At 39.7% G+C, this 12,318-nt stretch overlaps 1 protein-coding gene across 2 annotated transcripts in view; it reads left to right on the top strand.

Moving 5' to 3' along the window:
• Nucleotides 1-9,059, top strand: part of ARL15 (ADP ribosylation factor like GTPase 15) — a 526,064-nt gene extending 517,005 nt beyond the window's left edge. For both annotated transcript variants that reach the window (XM_049863688.1, XM_049863679.1), the window contains one exon: nt 6,772-9,059. In XM_049863688.1, coding sequence (XP_049719645.1) covers nt 6,772-6,924 — 153 coding nt within the window. In that variant the 3' untranslated portion in view covers nt 6,925-9,059. The remainder of the gene's footprint in view (nt 1-6,771) is intronic.
• The last annotated feature ends 3,259 nt before the right edge of the window (nt 9,060-12,318 follow it).

Genomic DNA, 12,318 nt, shown 5'->3' with positions numbered 1-12,318 from the left:
TTGAGTTACATGATGTAAGACTATTCTAAATAACCATATCCCTTTGTAACTGAATCAGTTCGATACAGTTGAAATATAGTCAGAGTGCAATATATGAGTGGAAAACTTTCAGGAAATTGTACAGTATTAAACAGTCTTTTATGGTCACTAATGTACTTAGCCGCTAACCAAAAGATGGGGAGTTCGAGTTCACCCAGAGCAGCCTCAGAAGAAAGGCCTGGCTGTCTACTTTTGAAAAGCAACCATTGAAAACCCAATGGAGCACAGTTCTAGTCTGACACACATGGGGTCACCATGAGTCAGAATCTACTCTATGGCAACTGGTGGTGGTTGTTATTGTTATTAGGTGCCATCAGGTGAGTTCTCATAGCGACCCTATGTACAACAGAAAGAAACACTGCCCAGTCCTGTTGCATCCTCACAATTGTTGGTATCCTTGAGCCCATTGTTGCAGCCACTGGGTCAATCCATCTCATCGAGGGTCTTCCTCTTTTTCACTGACACTTTACCAAGCACGATGTCCTTCTCCAGTAACTGATCCCTCCTGATAACATGTCCAAAGTATGTGAGATGCAGTCTTACCATCTTTGCTTCCAAGGAGCACTCTGGTTGTACTTCTTCCAAGACAGATTTGTTCTTTCTTTTGGCAGTCCATAGTATATTCAGTATTCTTCGTCAACACCATAATTCAAAGGCATCAGTTCTTCGGTCTTCCTTGTTCATTGTCCAGCTTTCACGTGCATATGAGACGACTGGAAACACCATGGCTTGGGTCAGGTGCACCTTAGTCTTCAAAGTGACATCTTTGCTTTTCAATGCTTTAAAGAGGTCTTTTGCAGCAGATTTGCAGCAGTGCAATGCATCTTTTGATTTCTTGACTGCTGCTTCCATGGGTGTTGCTTGTGGATCTGAGTAAAATGAAATCCTTGATTAACTTCAGTCTTTTCTCCGTTTATCATGATGTTGCTTATTGGTTCAGTTTTCGTTTTCTTTATGTTTATGTTGAGGTGTAATCCGTACTGAAGGCTGTGGTCTTTGATCATCAGTGCTTCAAGTCCTCTTCACTTTCAGTAAGCAAGGTTGTGTCATCTGCATAACACAGGTTGTTAATGAGTCTTCCTCCAAATGTGATGCCCCGTTCTTCACGTAGCCCAGCTTCTTGGATTATGTGCTCAGCATTTGGATTGAATAGGTATGGTGAAAGGATACAACCCTGATGCACACCTTTCAAGTATCCCCCTGTTCTGTTTGAACAACTGCCTTATTCTACGTACAGGTTCTTCATGAGCACGATTAAGTATTTTGGAGTTTCCATTCTTTCCAGTGTTATCCATAATTTGTTATGATCCACATAGCCGAATGCCTTAGCATAGTCAATAAAACACAGGCAAACATCTTTCTGATATTCTCTGCTTTCACCCAGGATCCATCTGACGTCAGCAATAATATCCCTTATTCCACAACTTCTTCTTCAGTCTTGGCAACTGGCGGTAGAGATGGAAAAAGTTCAGGGGGAAAAGCATTTAATCTTACAAAACAAATGATGAGGACAGTCCTCTTGTCAGCCTCGTGCTTTAATTTGGGTTTTGCTTTACGGTGGTCTGCTGTAATCAGTGGGCCCTCATATGTTGGCAAACGGAGCGTGGGTGCAGGCGCTCATTAGAACTTTCTCATGCTACCTTCACCTGCTCTGCAGTCTCAGCTCGAGAAATATCAGTTGAATGAGTGATTTTGTGGGAAGCCATCTTTCAGGATAAGAAATTTCAAAGCTGCTTATACTGATCCTGATCCCAACACAACCCGCCACTACCGTTCCACAAGCTTTGAGAGAGGACAATTATAATCTGCTAGTTTTTTACAGAAGCATGTGTGTTATATGTAGATGGGGATCTGGGGAAACATGGGCAAAGCAAATATTCAGCTTCCATCACTGGTGGTGAGTGTGTAGAAAAATAAGCTAATAGCCCCCAACAGGGGCAAGAGTCACCCGCATATCCCGTGGGCCAGAGTGGCAGTTCTCAATTGGGGCAGGATCACCCTTCGGTCGTGATTTGGAGACTGGGGTGGAGAGTGGCACATTTTTAGGTTATAACAATGCCTGGTTGGTGCTAATGGCATTTAATGTCTCAGAACCAGAGGTGACAGATATTCCATGATGTGTGACACAGTCCAACACAATAAAGAATTGGCACACATCCTAACTCCCTTTTTAATGTCTTGCCCATACATTCATGTGGGTCAGAGCTCTGTTCATAAATATCTGTGCTTAGTACCTCACTCTGCTTTACATAAAAACACTAAGTCCCTTCTGGACTATCTATACCCCTGCTCCCCAGAGTGCTTAAAGGAAAATGAGGCCAGCTCTGAGCACACATTCCTTTCATGATTTAATAATAAAAATAGAAAAACTAGCAGGTTTACATTATAAATAAAGTGAGGTTTACAGGCTTTTAAAAAGGAAAGACCTATGAATGCAGTTCAGAAACAACTTAGGTGACTTCTAGAAATTTAATCACAACAGGTTTGTAAGAATTGAAAGTAAACTTTTTTAACTGAAGTGAGGGCAAGACAGCAAAATCAGCAAGTGTCATTGCAACCACGTTAGTACTCCTGTAACTAAAGGAAGGGATTATTTTCATTATTTCTCTACTCAAGGAAACATAAAGGACACCTCCTAGCCATGAGCAGGTTGCTTCTGCTATGTGATGTCTCAAGGTTTAACAGCTTACTAACATTAGTTTGCTTAAGATGGTACCGATCCCTCTCTGTTATATTAGCGCTTTACAGTGCATAGATAACAGAATGCAGTAATGCAAATCACTCAGGCTGCATGAGTGAAGAAGGGCTCTGGTGACGTAGCTAAAATAGGTTGGCTGCTATGGTTGGCTTTGTTTTCCTATCTCTAGGGTGGACCCATGGTGACTAACAAATGCCCACTCTCTGTGGTATTCCTGAAAATAGCTAACTGACCACAGGTTGCCAGGCAGCTGTATTCTGATGTCATTCCCCCAAGTGCCATCTCCAGAAGCCAATGTGAAACAATCGTCATCTCCTTATTCCAGCAGTTTCCAGTTAACTGTGACATTTAAGCAGCTGATAAAGTATTCAAAAGACTTAGGTTCATTTTCTCTTATGTCATTCTTTAAATTTGTATCTTGATAAGAGAATGACCTTTAAAAAACTTATGTCCAACATAAAAAAGATCCTTGTATCACAGGCAGTTGGTTTTCATTTTGTTTTGTTTTGTTTTTTTAACCTTAAAAACAATATCAAATGTAAGCAATTGATTTATGTTGGTCAGACTTAACACCATTCTTTAAAGTTATATGTCACCATATAGGAGGGTAAAATAGCAACGATGGGCAACTCAAAACATGACTGTGAATAATTTTTATTATAACACAGGGGAGGTAAAATTCAAATTTCAGGTTAATATAAGAAAACAAAATAAAATGTTATCCAAAAAAAAAGAGTTGGAATCAGAGCATTAAGTCTTCATCTGCCCTCCCTTGCCTTGTAGTCTTTGTTTTGTAGAAACATGAAGCCCTGAGTAATGAAAAGCTATGTTCTGGTGGCAAATACAGCCACTCATTGTATTTGGGTATCACTGTAATGCCAAAAATTGTTTTTAAACTGTTATTATAAATATAGAGTGGTATGGAATCATTTGGATACCAGTAGGGTAGATATGGCTGGGTTCGATGCTCACTTAGGTTACAGATCTGAAAATCTCAAGTTACCCAGCCATGTTTGTCAGCTTAACACCACTAGGCTCTTTATCTGGTGACCACCCTGAAATCACAGCTTCCTTTTCCTTCTCATGTTTAATATTCATCAGGAGCAACTACGGAAACATAGCTACCATCAGACATCTTTATTATCTCCCAAGGGTACCTACATGGTAGACTGTATTTTCAGTTGCCAAGAAACAAGCATAATAGGTAGCTAAACCTCCATGTTGTTTGTGTCTGGTCAGTATTGCAAAATATCACAGATTGCTTCTACTTTGTGCTTACTTAAATCTAATTGCTTTCAAATTAGCTGTGAATATGCTACCAGGATCGATTTAGTGTCATTTTTAAAATGAGCCATTTGGAGGAAGTATTGTTAGTGAGATAGCCTTACTGTCTTTGACTTCTTTATTTTAATGTTATTTATTAATTTCTTGCCACCGGCCCTCTTCCCAGGTATTAGCAGTACTTAAAATGCTGTCTTTTGGATTTGGGGATATAAAATGTTGTCAAGGCTATAACTTCCTTCATGTGCCAGACTTTGGATGTCACATGCTATCCCTCTTGTGATGGGAGGCATTGTTGACCAAACACCAGACTGCATCGGAAGCATGGGGTCACCCAATTCTGCACTGGGTGGTGCCAGCTGAAGCCTCAATTTGTGGGAAAAACAAGGGAGCTAACATCTCCAACTGTAAGCTCTTCCCAGCAGTAACTCCTAAGCAACCGTAGACTTTAACATTGTTCTCCACCTGTCACTCCTGCCAACTCTTCTTTCCCCCTGCTGGCCAACGGCTTCCTCGCTCTGCTGCCTGGCAGCTCCTCCTTGACAGAGTTGACCCCCGGTCCTGGACATTGTACAAGCATTTCAGGGTTCTCTCGAATGCAAATTGTTTGGAGTGCCCTACAGAAAAGAAACCAAAGGGACGGGGCTTATATTCTCCATAAGAGAGAGTCCTCTTAACAACATAAAAACCAACCAAACCAAACCCATTGCCATCAAGTCATTTCTGATTCATAGCGACCCTAAAAGACAGAGTGGAACTGCCCCAGAGGGTTTCCAAGGAGCGCCTGGTGGATTTGAACTGCCAACCTGTTGGTTAGCAACCATAGCTCTTAACTGCTACACTACCAGGGTTTCCCTTAACAACATACTTTGGTAAAATACCTTGAGCAAAAACCATTCTGAAGTTGTGCCCTCTTTTTCTGATCTATGCGTGAGATTTTCATGACTTTTCAGAATCAAAGTTAATGAGGGTTCTTCAGTTCTCACAGGCTTCTGATTTTGTTTTGTTAAACGGGTGTTTATTCTGAAATTGCAGGACTTTTTTTTAACACACTTGGATTTTAAAATGTTAGCATATTTGTGGGTCCTTAATTAGCTTAATTTAAAAACTTAGTGTTTCTTACGTGTATCTTCTCGTTCATATGAAAAAATATATAGACACAAAATTCATTTTGGATGATGTATCTCTGATGGTAACAATAGTCTGGTGCTCATAATGATAAAGGCAAAATGAAACCACATTTGAGAATGGGATGTGGCTCAGACACTTGTTTTTTCTGGATTGGGTATTGACTAAGACAAGACCTTGGAATTTTTCCATGGCACATGGGATTTAAAGAAATTTGTTGACCAAGAGTGTCTTTGAGTAATGCTTCTCCTGATATTGGTACTCACTGTTTGATATTATGTAAAACCTTGCTGGGCTATAAATACAATGTTCTAGTCTTGTGTGATGTAGTGTTCATGAAGTGAAGCAGCTTCATTAACTTGGCACTTTATCATGCCCTTTGGAGAAGGCCATCAATACTTCTGGAAGTCATAACAATTTGATGTTTATTAGGAGTCAGGGGTTCACAATACTAGGCAATACATTGAGTGTCTTGTAATTGGTTGTTAATCGAACATATTTTTTTTTTTTAGATTAATAGACCTTTATTTTTTTAGAACAGTTTTAGGTTTACAGAACAACTGAGCAGAAAGAGTCAAACCAAAAAAACCAAATTCATTGCCGTTGAGTCCATTTTGACTCATGGCTACTCTACAGGACAGAGTAGAACTGCCCCATAGGGTTTCCAAGTTGCTGCTGGTGAATTCGAACCTCCAGCCTCTTGGTTAGCAGCCGTAGCTCTTAACCACTGCACCACCAGGACTCTGCAGAGAGTACAGAGTTCCCATGCTACCCTCCTCCCAAATTTCCCCTGTTGTTGACATTTTTCTTTAGTGTAGTACATTTGTTAAAATTGATGAATCAATAATTATTAGCTAAAATCCATAGTTTACACTGGGGTTCACTCTTTGGGAAGATTTTTAAGGTAGTAAATGCACCTCTCACATACCAGTTGTAAGGTCTTGATCTTTTTTTTTTTTTTTTCTCCTTAAAAATTTCAGGACAGGAAGGGGGAAAAAAGCTAGAAGACTTTATGTATGCATGTATATTTATGTAAGTTTCTATATGCGTATACAAACATACTTTCAGTTTCTACTGTCTTTCCCAGTTTTTTTTCCCCAGGTGTCAGAAATAGATATTAGAAATTTAAAGGAGGGAGAGAAAAAGATTGTTTAAGTGAGATTTTTTTGGTTGCATTATGTGCTTAATGGTCAAAATAGTTGAGTGTTGAATAATAAGGTAGGTACCGTCGGTTGTTACTAAGTCAGCAGGATGATGTATCGAGACCTGCTCTGTTAGAGGTGTTCTGATTGAACTATTTTTGGTGTCTGCAGTGTACTTTGCCCTGTGCCATAAGTGCCTGTAAGTCTTTCTTAGCCTTCAGCAGACCCCCCATGCTGGTACATGTAGGGGTGGAATGGTGGCTTGCAGGCGGATCATTCACCCCTAGAGAAAACACTCCCAGGTCACAACATGTAACCCACATTATAGCAACAGCTGTGGATGGGATTATAGAAGGTTTTAGGCATCTTAGTTCGTATAAATTCTCCATGAAATCTCCCACTTCATCACTCTCAAAATTTTTGGTATGAGAACGGTTCTGATATAATTAATAACATATTTATCTTTTTTTGTTTTTCCTGAAGGTCAAAAAATATTTTGAACTTGAACCACTTGCACGTGGAAAACGCTGGATTCTGCAGCCCTGCTCTCTGGACGACATGGACACACTGAAAGACAGCTTCTCTCAGCTGATAAATTTGTTAGAAGAAAAAGACCAGGAAGCTGTCAGAATGTGAAATCTGGCAAAGAAAGCGGGTTCCCAAAAGGCCTTGAGCCTATTGTGTTAGTTTCTCATTTTAATTTTATTTTGGTATCAAGACTATAATGGCTTCAGTATCTATTTTTCTCTAGTTAACTCAGACTCTCATCTCTATCTTAAAGTGAATATTCTGTAAACCAGGTGATCATCGGCATTAACGTCAAGCACACACTACTGAGAGAGAATTTATTCTCTGTTTACCACTAATTATCTTCACCGCATGTCTATTCCTTCTGTTGTTCTAAGCATTTCTTATATACTCTGTGCTAAAATGGATGGAATTCATGGCTCACAGAAATCAAATCCCTTATGAAGGACTCCAAAAGACTCACAAGACCTTGACTAATTTTCCCTGGGCTTGGGGGCGGAGTGTCCTGTGGCTGGAGCACCACACAATATGTGTATCATTTTTAAGATCTCTTGGGGTTTTTATTTTATTTTTTAGTTTTTTGTATACCGATCTCATAGACGATGAGACAAAAATGAGCACCAAAAACTTCATTGAATTACCTTATCAGGAAAGAATATCCTGCCCTAGTAGAATTAACTTTGAAGAATTTAGAGACACGTAACGTTTCCTTGATTACATCTGAAGGCTCCCCTCCCTCTTTTAAGAGTAAAGACATTGTTTTCGTTTTTTTGAGAGGGGCTAGAGGAAATATAGGCACAGTGCATGTACCCCTGATTACTATTTGATCAAGGCCTCAAATATTTTTTAAATGGAAAGATTACCCTGCGTAAAGTCAAACTGCAACATTATATAGGTACCTCTTTCTAAAAATCCTAAGTGTTTGATTGAAACAGAGAAAATAATTTTTAAAATAATGGATAAAAATTTTAAAAACAGCCTAAATATAGTTTAAACTGACATAGGGTTTAAACTGGCACAGATTGTGACAAAGATATCAAAGACAGAATCATCTGTATATTTATTCATTAAGTGCTAATGTAGTTTAATGGAGTCTGTTAATGCCTCCATCTAGTAATTAAAGGTCTATCAGTGTTTCTATTATAAACCTCTATTTTCAGGGGTTTCAGTGTGCCCTTAAAAATGAGCTAGGGGCTGCAGTGAATAAATAATTTTAGGGCCCAGGTTCAATCTTTGGAGCTAATTTTTTTTTTCATTTGAATTTAAATGATAAAATTATGTAGAGATAAATGTACAGTTTTACTAAGATTTGAGGCCTTTGACCTTTTCTAAATCAGTAATAATCTATGGATATTGAAGTTTGTGGATAAAATACTCTTTGGCATATTTTGTAGACTTTTAACCACGTGAAATACTAAGTGGCCAAACGGTATAAAACTGCTCCATACACCTGAGCAATAAAAACATGTTTGGAATTTTTAGGTAGCATGGACTGCTACCCATATACCGCAGACTAACACTGCATTACAGGGTGACATAATACCTTGTTAATCCTACAGAAGATATATGTCAGATCCTTAACGTCCTTCCAGTATAGTTTTTGTGGTTTAATCTCATTGGTGGGTTTTGATGAAATCATTACCTTTGAAACATTGAACCCTTCTTTGAGGTTTTTTAAAAGTGGAGTGGATCAAAAACGATTCATAGTGATTCGTATACAACTCTGTCTATTGCTTCCCTGAATGTTATTTACATTGTCATCCGCAAGCAGCATACAAGTTTTATTCCAGTGACCAGTTACCCATTATCCTGTTGTGCTCATCATCTATGAAAAATAAATGATTACTAGGCATTGCTTCCCCCGCAAGTTCATTAAATGTAGAATCTTGTCTTTTTAAGATACTGTGGCTGAGTGCTCCAAGCCATCTGTTAAATGACTTCCCGTTCGTTGTCTGTGTGTGTGTTCATGTGTGCTGCAGGGATGGGCTTCTCAGACCCACGACTGTCTGCAATGTCTCAGCCGTCAGAATGAAAACATTATCAATCAGTACCCAACAACAGCTGTTTTTGACAAGTTTCTGTCTGACGCCTAATGCTTTACAACTGTCAATAAGGCTCCTTCTTTGTCTAGCAGTTCGGAGCTCGCTGGCTTGCTGCTTCCTTGCCGCATCCTGTCCTTGTAACTCAAGAATTTGCCCTTTTTGGAAAATCCACATGGGGGCAGGGACCGGGCCCCTGGATGTGTGGGGGTGGGTGGGGGGGGTGGGTGGGTGCGAGTGTCTGTGTCATATTGCTGTTTGCGTGTAACGTGCCACAGGTGTCTTAGCTTGCATATTCAAATATTATATAGGAAAAACAGTCTGTTATGTATTTCTTAGCTTCTTGTTATATTTATGGAAGTTACCAGTTTTTGTACCTTCTTAGCTGAAATAGTTGCCTTTTTGTAATGGCAATTAATTTATACGACAAAACTTTCTATCTACTGTAGTTTACAGTATTGGTTGCTAATTAACTGCCATATTTCCCTGTCTTTCTATTAAAAAAAAAAATACTGTATGCGTACTTAGAGATTAACAGACTCGTGTGGACATTTGCCAGGCAAGAAGAACTCGTATTGTCCGTGATTCATATATGATTTCCACTATCTTCAAATGAAAATAAATGCTGAGTAGAATTGATGTTCTCAGACTGACTCCTTTCCGTATTAGCATTTGGAGGTCCCAGATTGCTCTTTACATCTGTGTTGCCTGTTTAAGTCTTCAGAATAAGTTCTGCTGCTCTTGGGTCAAAACAAATGATTAATTCGCATTTCTTTTGAAGTCACTGTGAAAACCTTAAAAAAAAAAAAGTGTCTTTTCCAGTTGGTTTGTCTTCAGCAGCAACTGACTGTCATTGGAGGCATTCCTTCAGAATGAGTGAGCAGAGTCAGATGTTAATGTAAAGTGACATCCTTCAGTCAAAGCATCATTTCATGATATTTGCTGTAAAAACAACTTTTTTTTTTTTTTTAAGAGTGACAGAGGAGTTTGGTGCAGTGAGCTATTTCCTTCAATGGTGATACCCTTAGGAAATAAGCAAATGTTTTTAAGTGACTCAAGAGGAAACACTATGTATTTACAGTCCAGTCTTAAGCATGAGAATACTGTAGAAAAGAGAAGAAGAGTGAGAAAGGAAAATAACAAGATAGATGGGTGGAAGAAAAGAGAGAAAAAGAAAAAAAAATACATAATGGAAGGTGAAAAATTCAAATTCCAGCCCTTGTTTGGTCCCAAATGAACCATTATTCTGACACTTATTGTTTGACTACACACAGAGCTTGCAACACCTCATTCCTAAACTGGGATCCAATCTACATTCCTAGCCTGGTTTCCAAGGCTTACTAAGTGTCTCAGCCCTATCCAAGCAAATGTGGACAGAATTGTAAGATTTTGAAGCAAGTGGCGTTTTCTTGATGTTCAGATTGCATATTCAGACTTTAATGGAAATCTAATAATCGTGCCTGGCTTCATCCTCTTGATAATTTTAGAGTACATTGTCATTAACTCGCTGACCTAATGTCACAAACCAAAAGGAAAAGGCAGGGGTGGGCAGGAAATGGGAGTTGTCCTTTGGGATCCCTCATTCTCAGTGGATTTGGAAGGGAAGGTCTGTCTCTGTTATGCAAAAACTTTAGGAGAATATAGATTTCCCCCTTGCCCTCCCCCTCAGCCTGAGTTCACTAGATCTGAAGTTCATACTGTGAAATGCATTACCACATCAGGTTGGGAATTCCTGGCTCCAAAGGGTTCACAACATTTGGTCACCACTGAGTCAGCATGATTAAATGAGTTGCATCTCAAGGTTAAATGTTTTTCAAATGGAAATGCATGAAGTAGCAGATGAGCACAAGTTTTGGTGCCCTATCCCACCCCCATTGTCCTAATTTAGGAACATGAAAAGGATCCCTTGTAAGACAAAGAAGCCTCAGATGGGATACAAATTTCCCCTCCCCGTTCCCATTCTCTTTGAATTAAAATCTGAAATGAAAAACTGTCCTTCTGCCTACTTTTTCATTGGACCTTCAAATTCAGACTTACCATCCTGGAGACTCATGTGTTTGGGACAACTGTTTCATAATGTGACCTTCTGTAAAACCAGTGCAAAGAGTTGAAAAGGCACAAAGAAGAATCTCTCCAAAGAGATTCCTTACATTTGTCATTTCCTTACAAAACAGTGAAGTAAGAAGTTCTTGGTAATTTTCTGTCAGATCTTCTCTGTCCTCTCATCTTGCATTCCATCTCTGCTCTGTTTAGAAAGGCCACCTACAGTGTTCTCAGGCTTAGCTTGCCCCCCTCCCTTTAATGCCCTGCTCCTCAAGTCTTTGAATGGAACCCAGAGTGTTTATGGGCCACTCTATAAGAATAATGAACTTTTTACAAGGAAATACCAAGGGCCTTGTGGTTTTCAAAGCAACTTCACTTACCGTATATACCTACCTTGTGAGGTCACTGGTTGAGCACCGTCATACTAGATTTAATGCCTTGCTAGACTCAGCCAGGTTTATAACCTAGTCTAACTCCTGGACCCCATTGCTATAGCTACGCATTTCCATAACAATGGGCCAAAGTAGACACAGCCATCAAATTATGGTTTTAGAAAGATGACCTTCTACAAAATACCAAGGAGTGCTGAATTGATTAATTTCTTCCTCTCTCCCTTCATCCTTCCCTTCCTCTTTCGCTACCTCCCTTCCTCCTTCCTTTCTTGTTCAAAAACCTCTCCTTTTTCTGATACTCTTAGAATGCTCTATACAGATATTTCAGCATGGGTCTTTCCAGTAGCAACATTCCAGCCACAGAGGAGCATTGTCTCCGTAGATGAAAGACTGGCTCGAGCTCATGGGTACAGAGCACACACACGAATGAAAAATACCTTAGATAAGCATTACTTTCCTTGTCTCCCTCATTTCTCTTTCTCCTCTGGGATATGGGGTGGGGAGGAACTGGTCATTTCTAAAACCCTAAGATGATTTATATCACAGGCAAGCCCTTCCTGAAGGTGTGAAACCCAGCCTAGAATGCCACAACCTTCCCTGACAAGTGATTCATTGAGACAAAGGCTGAAACTCCAGCATCAAACAGATGTCAGACAAAACACCAAGCGCCTGTAAATGATTGCTTTGCAAGCAATGGGATGAGTGGAAGACCTGGCCTAATGATGCCTCCATGTCTGGACAAGCTTACAGAAGACATAGGCAGCAGGAAGGGGGGTGGCAGGGGAGGTGGAGTGCGGGTTGCACTGGTTTTAAATGGATTTTGTGAAGGAGGCTATTGCTGGAGGGGGAAGTATAACCATCGTTCTTACCTGAGCAGCTTTGTCAAGATGAATGATTTCTGGCTGGTTTGTGTACACTGTATATAAAGGTCAATCAGAAAAACACACTGCAAGGGCACCCTGAAGGCCAGGCTGGTGTGATATGATATTAAATCATTACACATATAAATATCAGAGTAAATTAAAAAT

Source organism: Elephas maximus, chromosome 2 (genome assembly GCF_024166365.1).
Source record: "Elephas maximus indicus isolate mEleMax1 chromosome 2, mEleMax1 primary haplotype, whole genome shotgun sequence".
Lineage (NCBI taxonomy): Eukaryota > Metazoa > Chordata > Mammalia > Proboscidea > Elephantidae > Elephas > Elephas maximus.
Note: the sequence above shows the minus strand (reverse complement) of the source record. Positions and strands in the feature narration are given on the sequence as shown.